At 40.9% G+C, this 27,571-nt stretch overlaps 3 protein-coding genes across 4 annotated transcripts in view; 1 reads left to right on the forward strand and 2 right to left on the reverse strand.

The window, feature by feature from the left end:
• otud7b (OTU deubiquitinase 7B) overlaps positions 1 to 16,555 on the reverse strand; it is a 40,494-nt gene extending 23,939 nt beyond the window's left edge. The window contains exon 1 of the mRNA XM_066645019.1: positions 16,389 to 16,555. The gene's annotated coding sequence lies outside the window, so the exon portion shown is untranslated. The remainder of the gene's footprint in view (positions 1 to 16,388) is intronic.
• Positions 16,556 to 17,472: 917 nt separating this feature from the next.
• On the reverse strand, positions 17,473 to 22,996 carry rbm8a (RNA binding motif protein 8A). The gene is made up of 6 exons (XM_066645020.1): positions 22,850 to 22,996; positions 21,173 to 21,232; positions 20,984 to 21,061; positions 20,740 to 20,876; positions 19,183 to 19,319; positions 17,473 to 17,871 (listed from the first exon to the last, which is right to left on the reverse strand). The coding sequence occupies exons 1-6, from the start codon at positions 22,914 to 22,916 to the stop codon at positions 17,826 to 17,828; spliced, it is 525 nt and encodes a 174-aa protein (XP_066501117.1). The 5' UTR covers positions 22,917 to 22,996; the 3' UTR covers positions 17,473 to 17,825.
• Positions 22,997 to 25,339: 2,343 nt separating this feature from the next.
• LOC136667445 (type-4 ice-structuring protein-like) lies at positions 25,340 to 27,168 on the forward strand. Of its 2 annotated transcripts, XM_066645021.1 has the most exons (5): positions 25,340 to 25,409; positions 25,507 to 25,573; positions 25,993 to 26,062; positions 26,187 to 26,313; positions 26,713 to 27,168. In XM_066645021.1, the coding sequence occupies exons 3-5, from the start codon at positions 26,017 to 26,019 to the stop codon at positions 26,927 to 26,929; spliced, it is 390 nt and encodes a 129-aa protein (XP_066501118.1). In that variant the 5' UTR covers positions 25,340 to 25,409; positions 25,507 to 25,573; positions 25,993 to 26,016; the 3' UTR covers positions 26,930 to 27,168. The 2 variants fall into 2 exon arrangements, with proteins under 2 accessions (XP_066501118.1, XP_066501119.1); XM_066645022.1 differs by lacking the exon at positions 25,340 to 25,409 and having other exon boundaries at positions 25,491 to 25,573.
• Positions 27,169 to 27,571: the final 403 nt, after the last annotated feature.

Consider the following 27,571-nt stretch of genomic DNA (forward strand, 5'->3'; position numbering starts at 1 on the left):
GAAGTTAATCAGTGCTCAGCTTTCCTTGCTACTACACTTCAGCACATTGATTCCCTTGACAAGGATGCCCCGTATTGCACATCAGAAAGAAAACAGCCTGAGCTGCTAAAATCGAGTCTACTCTTCGTTAAAAAGTCGTTACTCGGTAGGCGCTAACAAATTGCATCTTCAGGGCCGAAGCTGATGTCGTCTTGTCTTATTTGCAGCAAAGTAAACGTGTTAAAGCAGTTCATCGGACTCACACACGCACACAGTCCTCCAATTAGAGCCCTCTCGCCCGTTTCGATCAATGCCTTTAATTTGTTTCGTCACTGTCCGTGTCTAAGCTCAGCAGAAGACCAAAAACACATTGAATGAGATAAAGACCTGAAGTCAGGTTTTAAAAATTCCCTTTTATGTTACACCAAACCACAGGGGCTTCCCCACTGCATGTCTCCCATCTGAATGACTCCGTGGGATGATAATGATTAAATATGCAGCTGGGGGGCATGCGGAGGGCAGAGAGACAGACACAGAAACAGGAGGAAGGAGAAGGCTTCAAGCGGACGTTCTGAATCTGCTGATCCACATTTCTGTTCTGTTCTAGCTTCCACCACACGAGCTAGCGTTCAAACCCAAACACAAAACTCTCTCTCAAACATATAAGAAGTGAAAGGATGGTAGGAGTTTGTTTTCAAAAATGAATTTATAAAAAAACCCCAACCTATTCTTTAAGGAAGAAATGAGTCACCCCATGACTCTCCTTCACCTTCAAACTCCCTTAATGCAGCTGGACGTATCGGAAAGTACTTTTCAAATCTAGTTTAAAACAGGTTCATTCCACGACCACAAAACCTTTATCTCCTTTGAGTTGAACTTTGAACGACAAAAATGTGATAATATTAATTTTATAAGCATTGTTTTTGCTATTTTTCCTGGTAAAAAAATGACTTCTCGTCTGTTTAAAGACTGAGATAGAACAACTGAGAAAGCAGTCTTCAGAGGTCACGGCCTGAACATTTCAAAACTTCAGAGGTTTGCTTCCAGACCACGGTATGCCTGCCACTGACCTCAAAACACACACAGAGAAAACCAGGAACACAGCGTATCCCAGCCATCCCACAAAAATCCTTTCTGCCTCCTGAGAGAGAGAGACAGAGAGAGAGAGAGAGAGAGAGAGAGAAACTGCAAGCACAGTCCATTTTTCACAGCGCTGCAATCCCACAGAGCAGCACACTGGTCACAGAGTGATGTCAAAAGGAGGAGGAATGCATAATGAGTGTATTGTTATCTTAAAGACATGGCTGTTTATCAATCCCTGGACCTGCATTCTCAGAGTGCACTGGACCAACCCGTGGTCAGCAGCACAAAGTGCACTCAGAAGGGTATAGGAGCACGGGGGGGATCTAAAAAGGGCACACAGGGTTCCAGAGCTAACAAAGAATATAGTGCCACAGTGACACTATGCTTTATTTTAGACATGTTTAATATATGATACTATGTTTTTTTGCATTAAAAACGTGCCTAACGTCCCTGGATTTGCATTTTAGGGGTAAAATACCTGCAATACCCTGCACCATATTCCCACATCTCAACAGGACATCCAACATCATGCAGAGCCATTTTTATATATATTCAGAATCTACGCACAATACCCAGGGCCTTCTTGAAAAAGGGAGGTATCGCTAACAATGAATGGAATTTAATGAGGGCCAGTTTGAACTGCTATTAATAACAAATGAAATCCAAAGGGTGCCACTTAGCATTATTCAAATGAATCGTGTGAACCGTCCGCGAAGTTCTCCTCTCAACACAGCACCAGAGTCCCGAACACCATATTCACGCTCTTATCAGCATTGTGCCGACTTCAGAAAAGCCTCGTCAACAGCCAAAAATAGCCCCTTATAATCAAAGCCTAAAAATAGCAAATGTGCAAAGCTAAGTCTAAAAAGGGAGAGAAGTGAAAAGACAAACAGATGAGAATGAAAGAACTTGGCAAGTTTCCTCTGCTCTGAATACCACAGAAGAACAGCACACAAGCACACTCTGAATCTGACGGAGAGTTAATAGTGAACCCAGCAGTCAATTGACAGTCACTGACGACAAAAATAGAACACCTGGTGTTTCTCCATATATTTGGCTGAACATTTTGTAATATTTTAATCTGTTTTGTCCACTGTGATCAAGTTGTACTTTACGCTAATATGCGTCATAGAGATCAGGCCCCAGACAACAAACACTAAATAAGCAGAATAACGATAATATCAATATCTCTCTCTCTCTCTCTCTCTCTCTCTCTCTCTCTCTCTCTCTCTCACCATTAGAAGAAGTGCATTTTTGAAGTTGCTAGAAAAATTTAAAAGTTTTAAATGGTGACATTTAGCTTATTTATAAGTAGAGTTGATTAGATGCACAGTCTACGCTGTAGGCTACGCAAGAGCCCTACGCCCTTATGCATGTTTATACAGTGGAACCTCTACCTACGAACTTGATCCGTTCCGTGACCCGGTTCGTAAGTGGAAAAGTTTGTTTCTCGAGTCAATTTTCCCCATTTAAAATAATGGAACAGCAATTAATGCGTTCCAGCCCCCACCCCGAAAGTCACCCTTTTTGCACTGATATATGTTTACAACACTCTCAAATTAGTAAAATACATGTAGCGTTACTACAAATAAAACAGAAATACAGTGGTAACAGTAATAAAAAAAGAAATAATAAAGTTTTAAGTGGTTACACATCGCTACCTTGAAGACGTGACGACTGGCTGGAGGAGTAACACAGGCACTGGCTGTATGACGGGAGGTGGGGGTGGGTGGAATAACAGAGAGTAGGCGGTGAATGTGGGGAGATGAAGCGTAGATACGGCTTAATTTAGCACGAATTTCGATGTCTGCTATTTACACTAATGCTAAATTGCTAAAGCTACAATTTGCTAATCTTAAAAGCTCACTCAAGTCTGGGCGCTGGGAGACTCGCCTATTGGGGTCAGTGGCCATTTCCAGACGCCGGCTCGGCGGAGCCTCAGGTTCGTTTCTAGAGTCATGGTTCGTTGGTGGAGGCAAAAAATATTCAAATGCCCGGTTCGTATCTTGGAAAGTTCGTTAGTAGAGGTTCCACTGTACTTCTGTTCTCTGCAATTACACCGCAACAAAACACTAGGGCTGAATCTCAAAAATCTTCCTCTACACTATGTAGTACACACTATATTAGTAGTATTAGTTTTATAAATCTTTAAAGTGCACCATTTTAGGAGTAGGTCGATGAATTTGCTGCTGTCTGCACTCTGTGTGAAGGAGTTCATGTTTCTGTACTTCTTCAGTTCAACTTAAACAATGCCCATCCAGCTACTGACTAATCACACTTGTTGCGGTCTGTGTCGATGCAATGCGAAGTTACATTTCTGGAGCGGTGACTGTCAGGCTCCACGTCGATGCTTTGCCTACGGCGTAGGTTCGACGCAGAAGTATAAATTGGGCTTTAGACCAAACAGAGGCTGCCAAACATTGCTGTGTAAATGAGAACAGCTGAATGTCAGTCTATATTCAGTGTTTAAAATTAAAGCCAGATCATCTTGGTTTTCTTGGTTATAAAACCAGGGCCGGACCTTCATTTATAGACACGGCAACGGCAATGGTCTGAAAAGAGGCAATTAGATACATTCCCCAAATCGTTCAGGGCTACTCCTATATATCGGCGCTTTAATCAAGTTTTATCAGAGCTTTAATCAAGTCACTGAAAGCTAATTTGCCTTGGACAGGCATTAGTTTGCTTCCTTTACTTCTTTTCAAAATGTTACCCATGTTTCTAAATCCGTGATATTTCACAAAAAGAATCAGATGAGGAAACAAAGACTTCCTAACATTTATCATACAGTGTTATACAATGGCAATGCAAAGTGGATTTAAACTCAAAATGTTAAAACAAAAATTCTAACTTATTACCAAATGTGATGTGATGTAATCAGAAAAAACACAAATCCTAGTACTGTGACCACTATTTCTGAGGTTATTTTTCAGATTGTTCAGTAAAACACCAGCAACAGTCGCTCAGGGGGCTGCCGTGCAGTTATTCCCTAGACACCGGGGCAGTTTTTGTTTTCATTTGCCTAGGCAAACAATGTGCCATGTTTTGCACAGAGCATAGAAGCTGTGCCAACCTAAACTAGGCACAAAGTGGGTGAGGAGTCAAATCCTCCCGGACAAATTAACTGGGCATTCCCCACTGCTGTAAACCAGGCTTGAGTCATGTCTTTGTCTAAGTAACTTTAGGGGTTTTTTTAGTGCTACTTTTAGTGACACATTCAGCTACTCATGCTAAACAGAAAAAAAAACAAAAAAAACAACAACATTGGTTGGAAAAGAACAACACTCCCATAAGCCTGGTTTTGAGGCTTGCATCAAGCAAAATCTGTAATGTTTGATTAAAGGATTGGGAAGCTATGTTGCATGAGGCCAACTGCTTCTCAAGAGAGAAGTGTGCGAGTTGTAAGCCAGGTTTTTCACTCTGCCAATTTCCTTAGAAATTAAAGAATTTGGAGTTCATAGCTAAAGATTCTCAAATAAAAAAAACAAATGCATCCAAGCAAGGGATATCCTGTTCCATCTGTTTCAACCCAGGGACATTCTAATGGATGAAACATTGGCCGTCCCATTAGTTTAGTGAGGAATCCAATATACACAATTTTATATTTACCCCAAAAGTAGACACTCAGTGAAGGTCTGTTCTGAGTCCAAACCTTGCTTCATTAGTTTAGTCCTGTAAATATGTCCCCAAAAAGTTTTTAAACCCACTCACAACATGCTGATGGCTTAGGAGACAGCAACACTTGTAGCATCATGTCAATGTTAAACACAAGAAGGAAGACTAAAACAGGAGGACATTTGTCTAGATCCCTGTACTCTGTATTTTCCATATCATCAGTAAATGACTGGTTCAATCTTTGGTAATGGTTCTATCTAAACACCAGGAGTCAAGGAGAGCAAAAAGTGTGGGGAGGTCCCCAATGAGAAACTAACACCTATTGGCTGACATGGCAGATCTGGGCAGTTGTCTTTCCCCTCTACAGCACTGCGGTGTGCCTTCACATTTCAGTAGAAGCATGTGCTTGTCTCTCACGTCCCATATTGGTGCCATTGTGTGTGACTGGAGAAGACTTGTCTAGCTAAAGTGTGGAAGTTGGAATAAATAATGACTGGCAAGAGAATCCTTAATCCAGACTTTTTAAAAAATGTTGTAATTTTCTGAAACACCATGTATTTACTTCCTAATCATTCACCTTTCCATGGGACAGAATTCCTATAAGCCTTCAAAACACAGGACATGTAATAATACCTTAGGAGAAATGCAGAGTATAAACTGATTTAAAACATTTGACGTGTGCACAAGTTTTTCACCACCCCTACTAGGAACGCTCAAAGATGCCTGGAGATTTCAGCTCTTCTAAGAGAAGCCAACTGATAACTCAGCATCTTCTTAGATGTCCAAGAGAGGTTTTGGTCCACAATGTCTAGATAGCTTCAGCAGCATGAAACATCCCTGTGCCATTTCACTTAGCACTGCTTATGCAGTTCACGGTTAAGACCGTCTCAGGGAGTGGTTCAATGAAATGACATTTAATGAGATTTTTACACTCCGGCCGCCTCCCTTCAGGCAAAACAACTCCAGCCTAATTATAACAAGCACTGTGACAGCAGCCGGCCGGACCAGTTGTAGATCTTAAACCAGGAATGCATTAAAACATCCTTCAGTTCTTTGACTAAAACACTTTCAATGAAATACATTAATTTCTTGTAAATCGGTAGAAATAGCAGTGGCCCCGGCAAAAAAATAATGAACATAATTCACCCCTTACCTCAATTATAGGCCAGGATCAGTCAAAATTGTTTAGCGTCTGACTTTATTTCTTCGGCACTGGAGCTTTTACTTTCATTATCCAAGCTATCAGGTTCACTGACCACACAGGTGCACTTTGTGGTTCTACAATTACAGACCATTGTCCATCTGTTGCTCTGCACACTGCTACACCTCCACTTAACCCTGTTCTTCAAATGGTCAGGAACCCATGGAAGCAGGTATTATTTCAGTGGTGGATCATTCTGGGCCTGGCAACTACATTATACACACCTAACCTGTTGGTCCACCTTGTAGATGTAAAGCCAGAGACACAGGACACTGTCGGTTGGATGTTTTTTGGTTAGTGGACTATTCTCAGTCCAGCAGTGATGTTGAAACGTTTAAACTCTCCAGCAGTACTGCTGTGTCCGATCCAATCAGATTAACACAACAACATCATTGAGAATGATCCACCACTCAAATCAAATGTTGACCATTTTCGGCAAGGAAATTTGGACTTGAAATCAACTACATCACAGTACTCCATGGCATCAGAAACCACATAAACAAGCTTGCTTAACAACTTGACTCTGATTAAGCAAGAGTGTGATTTAGAAAACAGCTGTGTTGAGCATCCATTACTTCTTAGTGACATTAAACGCGTAGTTCAAGTGCAGAGCTAAAAAAGCCAACTTCAGGCATGAAACAAGTCTTGACTGATATGTTTGGTGTAAGGTGAGAATTCTGTAAATGTGAACTTTGGGCCCCCGTGGCCACTTATGGAAGTGAAGGAATGCAGCACTCTGAGGCAGCCAGCTCTGGGTACTACAGCAAGTTAATGAGTGGCAGCTCACGCCTGGGGTGGGGTGGGGTGGGGTGGGGTGGGGAGGGGGGTGCGCGACTACTGCTCTCATGCGAATCCCCACGTGCCGTTATCCTGCCACTCCACCAGGCAGCCAGTACAGCAGGCAGCTTTACGTCAATCCCTGTGATGTCATCCCAGGCAAGAGGAGCTCTTGGGCTCCCGGGGAATTGGATTACCTCTGCTCTGCGTGTGTGGACTGAAGCTGAGGCGATAAGGAAAAGGGCCTTGTGATCGACACGCTTTCACATTGGGCCCTGAGCCCAGTGGTATAGCTAGCCTTGAAGGCCTGCGTTCTACTGTCTGCTGGAGGGGTGTAATGACGCTTTCAATGCATCAATTACATGGTCTAGCAATTCAACTTTATTGGCCCCTACAGCCATGCCACAATTGCTTTTGGATCGCACCTTAATTTTAATCAGGCAGAATCAAAAGCTCCTAATTAATTATACTGCTCATAAAAACAAGATCATTAACCACTCTTCCCTCATGCCCCCAAATGCCAGAAGCATTGATAAGCTGCTTCATTTGCAGTTTTAGTTTGTTTGCCATGTTAGAAAGCCCTGAATTTATTCAATTAAACCCATATGTAACTTGTTATTTGCATATTTATATGTGATTATTTTCACATGCCTAAAAACAAAATGCTTAGATTTCAGATGGAAGGAAACAAAATGGTTTGCTTTTGAAACAACAACCAAGTTTTGCGTCATCTGAATTTCTCAAATACCATCTCTTTACACTTTTCAGGTTTAAAAAGAGTACATATGGGGAAAGAAAAAAATATATTTTAAAAAAATAGTTCTTCTGTTTTTGCTGCATTTCTGAAATGAAGTTTGGAGACTTTTAGAGTTGTACAACTCCCTCATCCAATTATCTTTTATCACATAGCTGGAGCAACATTTATATATGAGAGCAAATGGCAGTGTAAAACATGAACAAGTGAAAAGATTGGAGGAATGAACAAGCAAACGTGGCAAAAATGACAGCAGAGCAGAAAGACAAAAATGAAGAGAACCAAGCTAAAACAGCTAAAACCAGAACTTCTGCCTTTGATGCTGTTGTTTTTGTGTGATGTGCGTTGCTTATAAGATGCTGAAGCCAGCCATTATGAACAGGGCTGTTAGACAGGTGGGGTGTAGGGCTGGGCAGTATAACAATAATACCATATACCACTGTTTTTTAAAATGGGGACGGTATTTATGACAGCTAAAAAGATCACGTGCATTTAAGAGAGCCACAGGGAGGGGGCGCTGTGGGAGCTCAATGACTGCTGACGTCACGGTCTGAAAACGGGTGGAGAAAAGCACATGCCCAGTAGCCCACCGCCGTTGTAAGTTTAGCGCTGAGTTTGGGTTAAAAGAGAAAGGAATTAAGTTGTAAACAGAAGATCCTTCACTTGACTTTGTGCTCATAGGTATATGGCTTTATCCTCCAAATATGTGTGTTTTGAGGCTCAATTCGCTTAAAAATCTGCTGTGATGTGCTAAACCACAAGTGCCCATTAGCCCCAGCTGTGCTTCTAAACACTGTTCACCGTCTTATTTCGCTAATTTTCGAAATTTTCTGTTCCTTCAGCACCAGTTGCTGACATTTGCTCTCCCACAAACAGGTTTTTATTGTCAACATGTGTGTCAGTGTGCAGTATCGGGCTGTGTTTAGCCAAATTCACTCGACTTTGTGCTCTACAATATAAGGCTCAGCACAGCCCGATAGGGCACTCCTTCCCCACGGTAATACCGTATACAGAGATATTATTTTGAGATGGTATTACAGTATAAAAAATGTGGATATAACCCATCCCTAGTGGAGTGTTGTTCGAGCTTTGTGGCATTTTGACCTAATCTTATCACAGACATTCCATCAAGAGCCCAGAACTCGTGGAAACAGACTGAAAAACTGCACAGAACCTGTTTCAGAATTAAACAGAGTTAAGCTAAATCATCACAATCCAAACCTGAAGAAAGCACCACTGTTCATTCTCATCTGATCAGAGCTGTAATTCTTGGAAAGCAGCAGATATTACACAAACCAAACTGATGGCTATTATCTGAAGTTAAACAGCGGAAGGTGTTGGAAGTCAGAACCAGAGAGACAGAGGTGTCTGTGCAGCTCGGGATTCTGGAACTCTCCATGCCAATGAATCCAGCCACAGGCACTCGCTGTCGTCATCTGACTGGCCACAGTCCAGCAGCGAGAGCTGTGCTGGACATAGCGTTATTAGCTGCTGTCTGGATGCGCAGACACATTACGCATTGATTACCAGCCCCCACACTGTTTGCTTGTAGTTTGAGTGCTATAACCAGAGAGTGACCAGGCAGATATACAGGTAGAACACAGTCAAACAAGGCAAAACTAACTTTATGAACATGTGGAGGGGTGTAAATAATAAGGGTGTAATGGCTACACTGAGTCAATAATCAGTTTGACTTTCTTAATTCAGAAAAGTTATTGCCGCATTAATCGGATTAGCTACACACATTTTCACAAAACACTCCACAAACATTTAATCAACTCTTAAACTGGTCACAGATCCAGGTCCAGAATGAAGTCCACCACTGGGTGATGACTGTCCTACATCAAGACTTTTTATTTAGACCTCTTTGCAATTCAAACGTTTTCTTGAATAACCAGGTCAAAATTGGGCTTAACATCAAATCAGTGCAAACACGGACCCAGAGGTTGGCAGGCATTAACACTTATCACCAAACACTTAAAAGAAATCAATGCTACGATAGCATTGCTGCAACAGCATTCAAAAATCACCCTATCCAGCTAATCAAGCTCTTCCAGAAGTTTAGTTTTTCTACGTAACCATGCACAAAAAAATCAAGCACACTTTGTTTTCACGTTGACAGCTAAGTCACTTGAGAATGTTTACAGTGCTTTTTCCCCCTGTGGGTAGGACCACAAAGTCTGAAAATGCATGGTTTAAACTAACACACATGCTTACGCCCACATTGAAAGCGAAATGGATGGGTGGAGATGCTGTCAGGCAAAGAATGTAAATAAACAAGCACAACGTGAAATGGCTACAGAGCTGAGATCACTTTAAAGTGGAGAGACGGCTCAAAGAAAATTAGTGCCTTGTCATCAAGTGGCCAGGACATGTCACTGAACAGTGGGTGTTTAACGCAAAATACAGTTGTAAAATCAATCAAATAAACATGAGCCTTATTGATAAATAAAAAGTTGCCCTGATATATGAAGAGAAAAAGGCTAGTGAGGAATCGTTCAAGGGAATACTTGCCAGATTTCCCTTTAAGATCTGTGGCGCCACTTTTCTTGTGCATCCTGCACGTTTGTCGAACAAGCACATCTTATCTGTATCTTTGCTGACTGGTTTAACCCATCTGCCTGAAGGGGCGGAGGGAGCATCTCATCTACTATTAATCGCACACTCTGTTTTGTGGAGCAGATGATTCCAGTGGGAATACGTTGGCTCTAACTAGGCCCTGGCCCTGTAAGCGATACGGGGTCCCTGCCCCGCCCGGCCACTTACCCAACAGCTGTTCACAGGGGCTGCTGAGGAAGGAACGGCGTGTTACATTTTCATGCACACTCTACTGCACAAGCAAAAGCTAACGGAGTTCATCCAGTCATGTTGAATCAGCTCAGCTGCTAGACAAGAGCCAGCCATTCACAAGAAAGAGTCGGTGGGGCTCATGTGTATTTTATTGATCGTGGTGCTCGGACACTTTCATTTTGCCGGAAGCGGGCTGACAAAGTGCAGCTGGAAACCCGAGGGAACGAAACAGAATGAGTTTCACTGAAGCTTCCAATCAGTCACACAGGAGAACATTCACTTGCTCAGTTTTTATCCCGGAGCTGAACAAGACTAAAGACAGGCACTGAAACACTGCTTCAGACACAACATAAGCAGTTGTGAAGAGAGGGTGCTGAGGGTTGAAAATGTCCTGAGGCTGGTGGCACTGGATCCAGGGGGTGACTCTCTGAAGAGTAGAACTGGTGACAAGTAATAATTGAGAAGAAATTTAGCCAAAAATGCAGTGATAAAACTATATTAAAGCAGAAATGTTGTTCAATCAAGGCACCAAACAAAAACATGTGAGCGCTGGGACTGCTCTTCTGAAGGGACATTATGGGGTGGTTTCCCAGACATGGATTAAGCCTAGTCCTGCACTACACAGCACTTTGAATTGTGACTTTCCACTGGAAGGAAGACATAGTCCAGGACTAAGTTTAATCACTGTCTGGGAAACCAGCTCTATGAGATAAACACACTGCATTCATATAATAAAATAATATCAATCCAGCATGAAGTCAGCTGATGAAGAATGACTGATTGGTGGTTTGCTGTAAATGTAGAGCCTTCAGGTCACTCACTTTCAACAAACTTGTATCAAAGAACCCTTAAATCAGAGTAAATGAAGTTCTCTTAGACAGATGACTTTGGGGGATTAGTCATGAAATATAGTGTTGAATTTTCCTTCCTTATTAAGCAGGAAAATATGTAGTGGTATTACGCGTTTGATATAGCTGACCTTATTTGACTTTGTATGTCCCACCATGTGGCTTTTGCACATGAGCACATTGTGATGATGATGATGTCACAATGCATCAGGTATTTAGGAACATGAAATGATCCTGAAATTATTTATTCAGTCATTCATTGTCTGTAAGCGCTTATCCAGTTCAGGGTCGCGGTGGGTCCGGAGCCTACCTGGAATCACTGGGCGCAAGGTGGGAACACACTGTTTAGGGGGCGCCAATCCTTCACAGAGCAACACACACTCAGACATTCACTTGTTGGTAATCCACCTACCAATGAGTTTTTGGACCATGGGAGGAAACCTGAGCACCCGGAGGAAACCCATGCAGACACAGGGAGAAAATTATTAGAAAATTAATATTCAGGAATTATAAATCAACAACATCTTGTAGTGTCGCAGTCACACCGTTCCAGGGGCCTGGAGGTTTTGGGTTCGATTCCCGCTCCGGGTGACTGTCTGTGAGGAGTTTGTGTTCTCCCTGTGTCCGCGTGGGTTTCCTCCCACAGTCCAAAAACACACGTTGGTAGATGGATTGGCGACTCAAATGTGTCCGTAGGTGTGAGTGTGTGTCTGTGTTGCCCTGTGAAGGACTGGCGCCCCCTTCAGGGTGAATTCCCGCCTTGCGCCCAATTATTTCAGGTAGGCTCTGGACCCACCGTGACCCTGAACTGGATAAGCGCTTACAGATAATGAATGAACGAACATCTTGCCTATATCAATTAAATTGATTTTCTTTTAATTCTATATATCAATTTTTGTTAGTTGTGCCAACTTCTGTCCTCTACTGTGCATTCATGTGCTGTCCCTTTGAAACCACACTACTGTGTATGTAGTCACACAATTCTGCTACATCTAATTTGCCTCATGGAAAAAACATGGAGGAGAACCTAAACACTGAAGCCAACCGAGCAGCTCGAGCAGCTTGTAGCAAGGAAAATTGCTCTCTCTCTCATTTGAACGAGTTTTGATTTTAGTGAAAACAACACAGAATATAAAGAGGTCAAATGTAAACACTGACAAAATAAATTGTCAAAGTTAAGTGATCAAAGTAAATCCCACGCGCCCGTTCAGCACAATCACACACACACACATTAAATATTCAATTAATTATGATATTGATTTGTAGTCATATGGCCCTGACTGGAATCATATCAGCCATTGGTGTATATATGTAGTGGCATCTGTGTTTTTGGTTTAGGTGATAATTCAAATTTGATGTGTGTGTTATTTAATGGCATCCTAACAAATACCTATTGCATTAACTTACTTTTAAAGCTTGCTGTTTGTCACATGATTACTCAGAACACCACACGGGAAGCAACTGAAGCCGTTGAATTACGGGTAAAGGATGGCACTATTCACGTGCTAGCATGTGCACACCATTAGCAAAGGAAACTAAACAGCAACTAAAAGCCATCTCAGATTCTTAGCAACAACATGACTCTCCACACAGAGCTAAATGAACAAACTCAAAAGCTCTCTGGTAGATTTATTTCAAAGGTAAAGTAAAATTGAAACGAAGCTGTGCTACTTTTTTTACCATCTCTTTCACGATATTTCCGTTCAAAAACCTTATACTAAATAGCTGAGCTGTTTTTCAACAAGACTCGAAAGCTTAGGACACAGCTAGAGGAGGCTCTCAATCTTTATCAATAATGTGACTTTTCCTCCCCAACAAAGGAAGAAAAACAAGGCCTACAGGCCTAAAAACGACAGACCTTGTTTGCCTGCCCTACTTTCATGTTTGGGATTGGCTGCCTACTCTGGACAACAAGCTGACAAAAGAGCTTGTAAATAAAGACCTGAATAATTCAGGGCCTAGTGTAACCCTATGCGCACATTGTGAGGATGCTGGCCGTGACAGGCGAGTGGCCCAGGCCTTCGCTTTGCAGCAAGTACGATAATGAGAGTATCAGAGAGCTCTTCCCTTTCCACTTGCTCAGAGCAGCCCTGACAAATACCAATGGTTAAACACCATGTTGAGTTAAGTTAGGAGGACAATATGATATCTGTTTTCTTTCTCATCAATTATGTCACAAATTTAATTGCGTGCGTATATCATTTTCAATTCCTTAAAAAAATTATAAAATAAAAACACTGTATTCCAGTTTAATTGAATTTTGTGCAGCACAATGTTTGTTAAAAGTGGAATTTAAAATAAAATAAAAAAAGTGTAGCTATTTATAGTGTTCTTTAAATGTGGATCTTTACCTGTCTAACATCTCAACCAATAATATCATCGTCATGACATTTTATTTTTGTCATATCGCCCACCCTTACTTGGACATCCATGTGAGTCAACATCAACTACATATTACTCATTTTATTTGTTGTAACAGTGTACGCTTGACTGAATTAGGGAGGTTCTCTGACTTGCTCTTTCTCTTGATAACAGGTGGGAATGGTGGAAAACATTCATTCTTATTCGCAATGACTGCTTAATGTTATTTTTCCCCACCCTCTGAGCCTTATTGACAAAATCTAAATTATTAAGCCATTTAGGCCACTGCGGAAAATCATCTTATTTCTGAGGAAATTATAACGAGAAGATGATAGCACGGTCTTTTAAACCAGACGATGAATCGAGATTAATACGACGAGGGACAGGAACCGACAAGGCACACAGGTCAGTTCTGATTTCTGGTCGACTTTCAGTGCCTTAGGCTGTGCCTGACATATTGGCTCACAAGAATGGGAGTCCATTTTACTTCACTCTGGTAAAGCTGTAGCTGTTTGCTGAAGTAAACATCCAGATGACTGACACTACACTGGGTTCACACCACTCTACAACTTTATATTCAACTTTTTATTCATTAAAAAAAGTACAGTAGAAGACATCGCCACCTAAGGCCATCATCCAAAAGGCCATGTCTGCTGACTGCAGTGCTCTGTTACCTGCGAGTGTTTACGCCGGTTTAATCCACCCTGAAAACAAGCCGAGAGATGTCTAAATTAAGTTAGACTTTTTAATCCACTTTCACTTACGAACGCTTACATCAAACTCTCGTACAACAAGCCCTGGCCTATGTGAGTAGGTAATCAGCAAGTCGGTAAGATAGGAGTCCACACCAGGCTGGTGGACGGTTTCCTGGTTCAAGCCCAAGCCTAGACTTTTGAATGCTGAAAGACCCCAGACTATGTCAAGACAAAGTTTAGTCCTTGTAAATGAAACTGGCCCCATGTCTCTTCAAAGGCCTAATACGCAACATCAGGGGTGTACAGTTCCTGTCCTGGAGGCAAGTTAAAGGCCCCCTCCAGTGCAAAAAAAGAAGGATTTTAACACATCGTCACTGTGTGAAGAAAAACATCCATCCATCCATTATCTGTAAGTGCTTATCCAGTTCAGGGTCACGGTGGGTCCAGAGCCTACCTGGAATCATTGGGCGCAAGGCGGGAATACACACTGGAGGGGGCGCCAGTCCTTCACAGGGCAACACAAACACACACACATTTACTCACACCTACGGACACTTTTGAGTCGCCAATCCACCTACCAACGTGTGTATTTGGACTGTGGGAGGAAACCGGAGCACCCGGAGGAAACCCACGCGGACACAGGGTGAACACAACCCCACTCCTCACAGACAGACACCCGGAGCGGGAATCGAACCCACAACCTCAAGGTCCCTGGAGCTGTGTGACTGCGGCACTACCTGCTGCGCACTTTCACACTTCGTGATGAATGGACCAATAGGAATGCCTCAAAATTAATAGGAATTAACATATTTTTGTATAGTGTCTTCCACTTAAATTTAAGAAGGTTTCTTCCTTCTCCTGAAGTGTTACTCTTTTGGAGATGCGCGGTTCGTGTGGTGTGATTTATATGCCGGAAAACGTACCTCAACTGAAACAAGCAGAACTCTGAAACTATTCCAAAGACCGTTTAAATGCGTGGATTCAGACAGCTAGGACTTCATACATCATAAACCTATAAAGCAGCTAGCAAGACGAGGTTGTCAATTTGCTGGTGAGGGCCCAAAAATGTGGGTGGACATAGAGGCAGGAACTAATCACATAGTCAAAGATCTGTGTGCACTGCAGAAAAATGAAGAGGGACTTAAGATTATTCAGTCGAGACTGCATTTTGAACAAGTTCAACCAGTCAGGACAGATGTCATTTATATGGCACCACAACAGCCAGAAAATAAAGACAATACCTTGGTTTATTAAAGGTATTCTTGAACATAGCCCATTCCTATAGGTTGGTGGTTAAAGTTAAGAATTAACATATTAATAAAGCATACCTACATCACTTGTCCTGCCTCTCCTAGTACATTATAAAAACACTATATCCCACTACGTCCATTATGAACCTGGGTCATTAGTGTGGAACCTTATACACATTGAGTGTCACTAGTGCTGTGTTTAATCTCTACCTTAAAACTGGGAGTGAGTAAAGAAGACCTGTTAAAATAATACATTGCACCCGAGATATTTTTTGAAAACACTGAGTTTGAACAAATACCAGGGTTAAAGGTGCACTACGCTACTTCACGGGTGTCCCTGTCTTTGTAATTACAGTAGTTCTCCTACCTCGAGCCTGAGGTTTCGAACCCCGAAACTCGAACACTGCACTAGCACATCAGTCAAGGCGACCTCTAGTGGCCAAGCAGGCGAACAATAACAACAACTCCATCCCGAAGGACTTGCAGCTTTTCAAACTGGTTTTCTCAGGCACAGAAAACGCCTGCTTGGAGCCATTGCTAAAAATGTGTTTCTCTAATTATTCCTTTACATTATATGGTTAATTTGAAGTTGTTAGAACAAGAAATAAAATCGCCTAATGTACCTTTAAACGAAGCACAATCATGAAGCCACCCAAACCCCAGAAGAAAAGAGTAAAATAAAAATAAAAAATGTTGGCTATTGGCCCTTTAATGGGTTTCAGGACCAAAGCTGTGGGGGAAAAATGAGGGGAGGAGAAGTTAGTGGCACCTACTAACGTTATAAGTTAAACAGCGAGTGAATGACTTACAGTTGTACTTGGTACAATTAGTATTTGGTCTTTACAGTAAATTGTGATGTAAACGCCATAAAATAAGGTCCAGGTGCCTATTAAGTTGCAGAGAATTCAGTTAAACGACTAGCTCCCCAGTGAAACCCGTTGTCCGCCGTTTATCTTCTCTCTCTCCCCAGTCTCTGTCATGGCTAACGCTTTAGCTAGTGTTAATGTGAGCGAGTAGTGGCCGTTGTCTGCTTACCCTCAGCCTGAGCGGCCTCCGAGCTCCACTTTCCCTCTCAGCGACCCATTCCCGCTTTCGTCGCTCTTGTAATTCTCGCAGGCACTTAATCCAAAAGTTGCACTTGTTTTCGACGCCTTACAGGGACTTGACAATAAAGTAACGTTACATTCTTACTCCCACAACAACAACAATGTCAACCGAAGCGCACCAAAAGCCAACCCTCTGTGAAAAAGAGCTCCCCTTTGTCCTCCGCCAATCAGGACGAGCCGTTCCACTTGAGTGACGCAAATCGGACCAATCAGTTCAGAGAACATCCGACCGTTAGGGCTCAGAATCCGAGCGTTCGCCGTACGGCCCTCTGATTGGCTGCAGGTATCGCATGTGGGCGGGTGGCCGCTCACCGAGCCAATGAACCAGACGCTACTTTGTAAGTGACGTGCTGTTTTTTCCCCCCCACACCAACTTCGTCATGACATCATCGCGATGATGCTGGAATGTGGGAGACTCTTGGGGTCATTACGAGACGTTTTCGTCGTCACAGTTCTCGTCAGGCGCACAGGCAGGAATTTCCAGACACCCACTCAACATACTTTTACTGTTTTTATTTGAATAACTATGTTTAAAAGTTTGAGTCCTTCAAAATCCACCTGTTAAAGGGTAAATCCCCAAAATCATTCACTGTAGTTTTAGTTCCAAGAAACAGTAAGCAGGGATCTATGAATCCTGCCTCCACCTACCCACCTACCACTCCGCCAGTTGGCAGGATTGGTTCCTTGAGTTTATGATGTAAGAAAGCCCGACTGTCTGAATCGCTGAGTCATGTTTAATTTCACTCAACACATTATCTAGAGTATAACAAAATTGAAAACATGATTTTCAAGGTATTTATATACTTCTGTAAGTTTTTATTCACTATCCACAACCACCAGTGGGCCTACAGGTGTAATCTTTGTCTTTATATGCAATGCTGAGAACGGTCAAATAGTGGTAAAGCCAAAAATAATCCACAAATATACAATTCTGACAGTGAATGTTTGTAGGGTCTGGAGTATTTTGTTTCCTAATAAACTCAGTACATTAAACAGATAAGAACACACAAGCATTTAGTCCAAAACAAATTTATTGGAGGTGTAGAAACCACCATCTTTATAATGAATATGGATTACATGTTCTGACATGTTAAATGAGGGTTTTTAAGGACAAGTTTCTTCAAATTTTGTACAAAAATTAAGTAAAACCATGGAACCAATACTATACAGCCACTTTAATATTACAAATGCTGCCACAGCTCCTCGGGTTTAACCAGAAAACACAGACGGCAGTTTGGATGACATTCACCACAGAAAAACAAAGGAAAAAGAAGCTTTAATATCTAAAAACAACCCATTATTGAAATACACACTGCCATACTTTGCCAAAAGGCAAAGTAGCGGATGCTGAAGAGGAAAAAAAAAATCAGCGACGTCTTCTGTCTGGACTTCTGCTACGTCTTCTCCCACCCCTGTGGAAAAAACAGAGGGGGGGGCATTATTTAATTATACACTTTAGCTTTTAAACACCAGCCTTAAGGGCTTTTAAGTGTATACTTATTAGATCTAAACATAAAACAATAATTCACATCAAATCGTACTCATTAAAGCAAGGTTGAGTGACCTCCAGCCCATACACAGAGGGCTGCACATGACCTGCCAGGTATTCCAAAAGATGCGTATTGGCATCTGCTTTACACAATGCACATTGCTTGTTATGGAAATAAAATGAGCATTTTTCAAACGATCCAATGGGTTGCAGGAACCGTAAGTGCAGTTACATCCAACAGCTGCGTCTCTGGCATCAAACTGACCTTGTCTGCAGAAATGGCTAAGCTAAGGGAAGCTGATAATGAGTGTTGTCTCGTTTACGGATAATGGACAAATGAAGCAAAAATTTGCTTTTTGCCTAAATGAGTGGAAAGACAGTGTGTTTGTGAAGAAGCCATTGCTGTTCTCAAGAAAAGCAATGACGAGAGAGTTACACCAACAAACAAGTCACTGCAGGGTCACTAGCTTCTATCCACTGTTAAAAAACCAAGAAATTAATTTGATTAAAGGGGATAAAAACCCTCACTGTTGGTCAGTACCTGATATTAAAGATTAAATGACTGCACCTTTGTCATTAACAAATTACACCACAGTGAATATTGAACAAAACACCAAGCTTGAAGAGGGTCAAGTACTCAGACTTCCCCACAGGAAGAGGGAAAAATAGCATGCACTTTTTCAGGACAGATTTGTTACAGGACTGAATATGATTTATTGTTCCTTTAATATCTCATCAGGCATTTTCTACCGATGTCATCCCACCTTTACAAGAAATCCATTAATGTGACAAACAACAAGTACCACCGTCCACACCGTGAAAAAAAATGAGCAAAACCTTTAACTCAAACTGAGCAGTGAATCCCATGATCCAGTTAAAAATGTCTTCAAAAATCTCCATCTTAAGCTTATAATATGTGAAGTCTAAACTTTTGGTCTTGTGGAGCCACAGTGCAGTGATGGGGCAAAGGCCAAGAAAAGACAAACAATATACAAATAAAGGGAAGGGAGGCTTCCAACTGAGTTTGTTATGTTTGACTAACAATGAACAGAAGCTAGTAACCACAACATGGCACTATTTAGGGTCATAATTTTAATTAAAAACAAAAACATACAGAATTTAAATGTACTTTTATTAAACTAATGAATGGGGTTAATGCCCCGTTTCCCCCCACCCCCCCCAAAAAAAAGGCATCAACAGGCTACACTTCTCTTTATCATTATGGTATACATACCTCCTCTTGCTTTTTGGTGGCCCCCTGACAAAGCACCAATCAACGCTGATGGGCTGACCCATGAGATCTTGTCCATTCAGCCCCTCCATCGCAGCCTGGGCCTCTTTGTATGTTTCATACTCCACCAACGCATAGCCCTATGACAAACAAACATTACACTAATGTGGTTACAGAACGTTTTTTTTTCTATTAAACCTCCTCATAGTAGTTGGCAATACAGGAGGTCCTCGGGTTACGTCAGTCCCGAGTTACGATGTTTCGTGGTTACGACACATCTCCCATTTACTGTATAAAGCCTTGTTTTGCGTCGTAACGCGGGTCGGGACCGAGGAGGATAGGTGTTAGGATAGGATAAGTGCTTACAGCATGTTACTTACGTACAGTATGTTCCGACTTAAACCGAAAATCGGTTTACGGCGCGACATAGGAACGGATCAATGTCGTAAGTCGAGAACCCCCTGTATATGAACATGGCTGGACGATATGGACAAAATTTACACGATATATTTCTTGATTTTGGTTGATAAGATATAACATGACATCATCGTGAACAATAAAACCAACAGAAAAACTGCCAATAACAAGCAGAAACATGACACCACCGTCAAACATAAACCTACTGGCTTTGTCAATGTTAATATAATTAAACTACCTTTAAAATGGAGTGCAATGAACTAACGGAAGTGCCCTGTAATCACCGTCACTGACAATTGACATAAATAATATTTGGTGTAAAAAAAATCAATGGTTATTGAAACACTGAATATTGAGATATAGTAATGTTTAATTATTGTCCAGCCGTAAATGAATATCACAAACATTTCTTGAAAAATATCTTAATTAAAAATATCTTAAATAATTTCCCTGAGATCATTTGAAACAGACGAAACCACCAGAACTGCCACAAAGTGGAGTGAGTTCCTGTAACTCGTGTTACTGAGACTGAGATCTGAATTGGACGCTCTATAAACTCAGCTGTGTCAATATCAAAAGCAATGAAGTAATAAAAAGCTAAACATTCACATTTCACAGCAGAAAACGTAACCTTCTTTCCCTTTGGTAAAATACTGCCACTTAGTGGATATTGGCTGTATTGTCATTATTTTGAGCACATTTTTAGGGTCAGTACTTGAAGAACATTGAACATTCACAATTTACCAATCACAAACAGCTGGTGTGCTTATGGAATCATTTTTTAAGCAGCTGGTTGGTTTTCCTCATTCTTTATATTAACAAGTGAAAACAAACTGTACAGATCACTTAAAATGTGGAACAACGCCCCATTTTTACAGCACTGTACCGAAATCAATGCGGAGGGGACGGCCTTCAACTCCTCCACAAGTTACATAGTGCAGTTTCTGCAGTGCTGAGCCAAGAGTAGTGACAAAAGAGTCTCTATTCTCCCTATTAGTGGTTAGTGCAGCATCACAGTGATTTAAGCGGTAATGTTTTAGGTAAAGATCATGTAGGGTTCCTTCAACTTTCCATTCCAATTCCTTCTAAGCACTCATAATAAATCAGACGAACGTAATTGAGCATCAAAAAAAACAGACTGACCTTGAGATAACCTGTCCTTCTGTCCAAATTGAGATGGAGATTCTTGATTTCACCGAACTCTGAAAATTTGTCATGGATGTCTTCCTCTGTTGCTTCCTCGTGAACCCCAGTGACAAAGAGGATCCATCCTTCAACGGCTGTAAACATATTCAGAGCAAGTTAAAGACTGGCACATTTCATCCTTCCAAAGCTGTAAACTCAACAGCTAAAGCGTAAATCTCTAAACGGAGCCGACTGAACTCACATCTCTGTGGGCCAGGCTCGTCGCCATCCTGCTCCACTGTATCGTAGTCTTCTCTCACTCTGGACCTCGCTCCTTCGTCTGGAGAGGAACACAAATGCTTTTCTACAGCCTGCAGTTGAACACGCTAACATTTTCCAAACATTATAGAAGAAAAATGGACCCGTTTTGCAACAGGTTAAAACGTCTTACCAGATCCAAAACCACGTCCTTTTCTCTTCTTAGCTTTCTCCTTTAGCTTGTGAATGCTCTCTGTGAAATCAAACATTTCAAGATGAGTAAAACAGGAATGGTTGTACCATGATAAACCTTACTAAACTTATGAAAAATATCAGCATATGAACTAGGAATTATGGACAGAATACACAAAGATGTTTTCGATTAGGAGGTGAAGAACCACTAGTTTCTACAATACCATGCAAAGGTGAAGTTATTATATTTACACCAAAGCCTAATAGCCATTAACAGCTCAGGAATGCAGCATCCGTATTGAGTTTTGCCTTAAACACAACACTCTGCTGATTTACATCTTTGCAAATCTGTGTTACACACTTATAATGTGACCGAACCAGATGCTACTGCACCAAATATCGGATGTTGGGAGATATTTCAAGGTCTGTGATGAGAATGCCAAGAAAGCAGGCTGTAATATGTGCAGTAGTAAGTAAGCAGTGTGCACATCTTTCACATAGATTTCAAAAGAAAACTGTAAGGAGTGAGATTACAGTCTTTTATTGAGAGCACAAAGACTGTTTCATTAACATACAAATTACAGTTGGAAATGTGATAGTGTGTATGTGCATTTATTTAGTGCAGGAAAAATATTGGTGCAACATTAAATGAAGGACACTGAAGCGCATGTATCATAAAAATAAACAATATGTATTGTGTTGTGTTCTTGTTTGCACTTGCGGATGATTGCATTGTATCATGCAGCAAAACCCTGAGCCTATTTTCTAAAGACAATCTCAACCAAGAGGATTCTGACAGTCAAGGTTTCTTACATCATAAACCGGGAACTGATATTCCTGGATCCTCAGACACTGAATGAAATGTAAATTTTAGCTTAGCATCTAAGCATTTAGCACATGGCTTTTTTTCCCCTTGAAAATAATTTCTATTTGTATATTTTTGAAGAACAGAAGTGAGTTTTTAGAGTTTGAATCACTTGGTTATGACTTAAAACTGGTGGGTTAATGAGCAATATTTTCATTGGATGCAGAGCCTTATAGATAGATAGATAGCCTTTATTGTCATTGCACAGGTACAACGAAATTGAGCAGCAATCCTTAAGGTGCTTAAACAAACAAAAACAGTAGAAACATGCAGTTTTTTTACAATATAAATTACAGATTACACAAGCCCTGCTGCATTTTCACATTTTAAAAAAAGATATAGTATTAATAATAAAGGAAAAGCGTGTTTCTATTATTTGTTCTATTTAAACATTGAATTATTGTCTTGCTTAGGCTTCCTAGACGAGCTAAACGGAGGCCTTCGTTTAGAGTTTTCCCGCTCCACCTTAAACGGCGCCTCAGTCTCCTGTATCCGGCAGGCATCATTTAAGGTGGAACTACAAATTAGAATAAAAAGCTTGGCATTTTACACCTTAGCGTTTATAGTGTAGCGAATCTATATTAACGTGAATTTAGAGAGTCATATCCAGCCCGCTGTTCTGTCTCTAAACAGCGGAGTAAAGCTAGTTATTCTGGTGTAGCTTTGTGGGGATGTTTGGTTGAGCAGGCGGACCAGGCCTCACTCCGAATATACACCTCACCCCGGACACATTAACGAAAACAAACAGCAGTGACCACTGGCAGGACTTAATTAAAGTAAAAAAAATTGAAAAAAAAAAGAGTAAACCCATACCATCCCCATCCTCGTCCATAGGAAAGTCCTCTCCTCCCGCTTCGTGAAGATCCAGCACGTCCGCCATGATGTCTGTTCGTTTGGATGGTGATGCGCATGCGCACCAAGCACTCCCCTAAACGCACCGCTGACCACAGAAAGAATGAAAACAGAGAACGATCCTCCAACATCGCCATCTACTGCACTTCACCACTATTACAACCCCGGACTCCTTTATCACAGGCGGGCAGCAACCTCGCAGTCTCTGGTACTTCTTACAACGCTTAAATAACCACCCAAAGCGCTTTAAATTCCTTGGACCATTAGAGATTTGCCTCCACCACCAAGAAAGTGCAGCACACAGCTGGATGGGAAATTACCTTGGAAAGCACATAGGACCATGGGATGGCACATATGTAGAACTGGGGAACGGGGGAGCACATTTGAACAGGGGAACATATGACCCTAATAAAGCACACGTATAAACTGGGAATATATGATGCTGGGGACACATAGGACCCTGAAAAAAAAAAACATGTAGAAATGGGGGAACATTGAACACTAGAAACATGAGTAAACTGCTCCACGTTTACTCCCAATTCCAAAGGCACTCATTTGTAGGCCACTCCTAACTTTATATATATTTTAAAACCTATCAGAGCAGCCATCAATGTTCATCAATTTCTCCATGTCTCCAGTATTCTCTCAATTCCTCAAAATGTGTCCTTTTCTTGTTTATATTTTACAATGGAGTGTTGTTGCTTGGACTGTGCAAACTTCTCTTTCAGGGTCAAATTGATCAAATTAATACATTTTATTTCAGTGTAATAGTCTCAAACAACAGGGTATTTGGGTACTATAGTTCACCCATGTTTTTGTGAATGATTGTAATGCTACATTTGGATACCGTGTGATCAGTATTGTTGTATTGAGAGTTTCTGCTATACTCAACCTGTCTCTGCGTTGCTAAGCATGTATTTTTTTTTTCCCTTTCCCCAATTATCTCCCCAATGTTAGTTTGAGTACTTTGGCTCATGCTGAGAAGTGGAGTGTTCAAATCGCACAGAAGAAGGGTGGCCATTTTATAAAATGTGCTACCTCCCATAGGGCCAATTGACTGAGCCACTGAACTGAGATCGACTTTGATAACGCCGCTGGAAGGGGCACAAGTGCTGTTTTTAACATGAATTCGGTCCATTCTGCTGGACTCTATGGGGGTTCACACATGGCAGAGAAGAGAGAAAGGAAAAGAACAAAAACAAGGCTACACAAGCCTAGCTAGCTTTGTACCTTGGTATCATAATATAGCAACACAAATATGGCTTTGAGCGCTAGCACCAACACAAGGCAATTTTCACCATATTTTTAGAACAGTTACCACAAACCCAAATGTGAAGTAAAAAAATCAACTGGTCATTGCTGCTTTTATTAAATCTGGACTCAGTTTGCACTGAAATATTAAAAAGGAATGCTCCAGTTCTGTCAGCATAATTTCTTTCTGCGGCATTTGTTTTGACAAATCTTTGTGTGTTTACTTTATAGGAGACGTTTTTCACTGTGAATGGAAATTAATCCCCGAACCATTTCATATTTTGATACTTGAAAGTAATATAAAGGGCAGCTGTCATATTCTAATGACCATAATGCTGGAATATTTCTTTATGAATGATCAAAACTGTTCGGAGAAGGCAGAGGTCAGTATATCGTCGTGTAAGAGAGGCCTAATCACGGTTTAGATGACGTAAATATCTTCCAGTGGAATTAAATAAGATAGACATCAGTGCTCTTGGCTCCTTTATCTGCCTGAAAATGGACTTCAGCTGAGGGTTTGTCAGGGTACATCACCAGCAGAGTCTTCAGATAAAGCCAATCAGTGAGTGATACAATGAGAGGCGTGTTGGCGAGGGCAGACTTTGACCTAATAAATATTAAACTAACAAGTAATAGCTGAGTGTTCACAGGGCCTTGATTTGAGTCTGAATTGCAGATATTTACTTCGACTCTTGGCAATAATACTGCACAGAGTAAATAGAAATATTAATAAATATATATGTCACTAGATCTTATATATTATATATCACTAGGATTAATATTAAAAGGGACTTTTAATTCTTGGTTAGTTGTAAAAACAAATCTCTCTGATTTGTTTGCAAGGATTTCTCTATTATACAGAAGCTTACTGAGTCAGAATCGTTCACAGTGTTGTAATAGCTTTTCCCAAATGTTTATGTATGCCTGATGATTGTTTATGAATTCGCAGTGTAAAATTGTGTTATTATGATAAATGTTATGTTGCCAATATGTATTCATGTATTTGTAGAGATATGTTTTCTGAAATATCACCCATGTCTGTATTATACTGCATATGCAAAGGACCTAGCAGAGAGTGTGTTTCAAATACACAACAGATAAAGGTCAGCTCTTATACAAGCTCAGCAGCATCCTTCAGCACTGTCCATTCCAGAGCTGTGCTACATGTGCAGTATTCTCATTTAAAAGTGATGAAGTCATTGAATTGAAAGCAAGGGGACGAGAGAGAGAGAGAGAGTCTTGAACTTTGAGATGATCTCCTCTGTATCAGGTAAAGCTTCAAAGTTCGCCAACACTGCATTTGCACAGTTAGCAGTGATTTCATCAGCTGTGATCACCTTTGATCTGTGCCATTCTCACTGTCTCAGGTTCTATATAAAAGACCTCAGTTCCTTAGAGAAGGCACCATCAGGTCCAGTTTATACAGGAGTGAAGGTAAGATCTTCTCATCCATTTATACCATATATTTTGAGGTGGAATCCATGGTTTATTTCGTAATTAAGGCCAAGGAGACTTAGTAGGAGGATAGAGGAACTGTAATGGATGGCAATGGCAATCCAAAATGGCAAATTTATAGGAAAATCAAACAAGTTCTTTTTATTTCTAATGCAAGTTACTATTAAAACAATTTATTCAAAGTTGTTTTGGATCATTTATATCGGTCCATTCTTCATCAAGTCTTCACACAGAGCAGCTCATATTCACATTATCAGTATTTACTCCTTTAGATAGTAAAGAAAAACAAAGAAGACATTATTTTTCCTTAAATATAATTATATTTCTGTATTTTCTAAAACATACATATGCACTAAAAAAACAGTTCCAATCTGCATGTCTTTGTGTTTAAACACTAGCCAAGACTTGCTCAGTCTGCAACCATGAAGTTTGCTCTCGTCGCTGCCCTCGTTGCTGTGCTGGCTATCGGTAAGTCTCGTATCACAATAACACTGTACTCTACAGTGATGTATAATCAAAATCATTATGGAATCACAAGTCTGCTTACAGTTGTGTTTAAAAGGTAATTAACTGGTCCCATTGTGTGAAGCAGGCTCTGAGTCCGCCAGTCTGATGAAGAGAGAAATTCCTGAGGAGTTCCAGAAGATGAGCCAGTACTTCCAGGGTCTGGTTGATGCCCTGAAATCCATCGAAAGCGCCGAGCTGGCCAACATGGCCAAGTGAGTTTCTGACCAATACAGGCACAACATTCAATTAACGTCTGATTAGCGTTTTAAAAGAGCCCATTTCCTTATTCTCTGTTCAATATGGTATATGTGTCATCTTCAAATATTTGCCACGTTCTGGGACCTTGCTAAAGTGGCCAAAAAGCCAAAGGGGTTAATATTTACAATATGTCAGTCCTAATATTCTAATATATTTGTATTCAAAATATTATAATGAAAGGAAGGCTGAAATTATATTTGATCCACTCTAAATCACTTTAATAATATTTAAAAAAAACATGTATAATTTAATTATACAGTTATTTCGAAAGCTCATTGAAATTTGTATTTAAAGTCCCATTCCATTTAGTGCTACACTTAACTGCAATGTTCACCAACGTGTGTATTTTCCAGGACCAACGTAGAGGAGATGAAAGCCCAATTCCAGCCCATGGTTGACAAGCTCCAGGAACAGCTGAAGCCCCTCTCCAACATTGACGAGCAGATCAAGCCCCTGGCTGCCTCTCTGCAGGCTCAGATCGCCCCCTACACTGACCTGGTCCAGACCCAGGTAGAGGACGTGCTCAGGTACATGGTTGACCAGACCAAGGCCATCCTGCCCGCCCAGTAAAAAGATCAACGAGGACAACCTGAAAAACAGGCCCTGGGGGAAGTCACCATTCTTCATTCTCCTGCCTCTTTGTGACAGCACTTGTTTGTCTGTCTGAAACATTAAAGGGGATTAAGGCTATTGCTTTGTTACGACTCTTTTCTTCAAGCTACACATTATTGTGCATTTTGATGCGGTCAGTTACAAATTGCTGGGGAGGGTTGAACTGGACTGTAATCATCTGCAAAATTATAATAAGAACATAGTCAATGTACGTGAAGTAACCTTGCATTTTATATCAATATAAAGATTGGAGTACAATTATAATATATATATAGATTAACATTCTCAAATACACACATTCAGAAGTCTTCAATAAAAAAAATCCAAATAAGGAACGATTAAAACAGCAACAACAACAACAAAACCTCAAAGCAAATGGGTTTAGTTAGTGCAGAAATGACAAGTGACACATTTTAATTTGACATCAATATGTACTTTATTTATAAAAATGGTCTAAATTAATAATGCAGTCATTTCCCCAAAGTATATTACAGTAAATTTAGACTAAAGTTTAATACAGGATTCTACACAGATGCTATGTTAACTGGTCAAGGCATAACTTTGGAAATCTTACACTTTCTTATTATTATAGACCTTTTC

The sequence above is a fragment of the Hoplias malabaricus genome, chromosome 1 (assembly GCF_029633855.1).
Source record: "Hoplias malabaricus isolate fHopMal1 chromosome 1, fHopMal1.hap1, whole genome shotgun sequence".
In the NCBI taxonomy this organism is placed as follows: domain Eukaryota; kingdom Metazoa; phylum Chordata; class Actinopteri; order Characiformes; family Erythrinidae; genus Hoplias; species Hoplias malabaricus.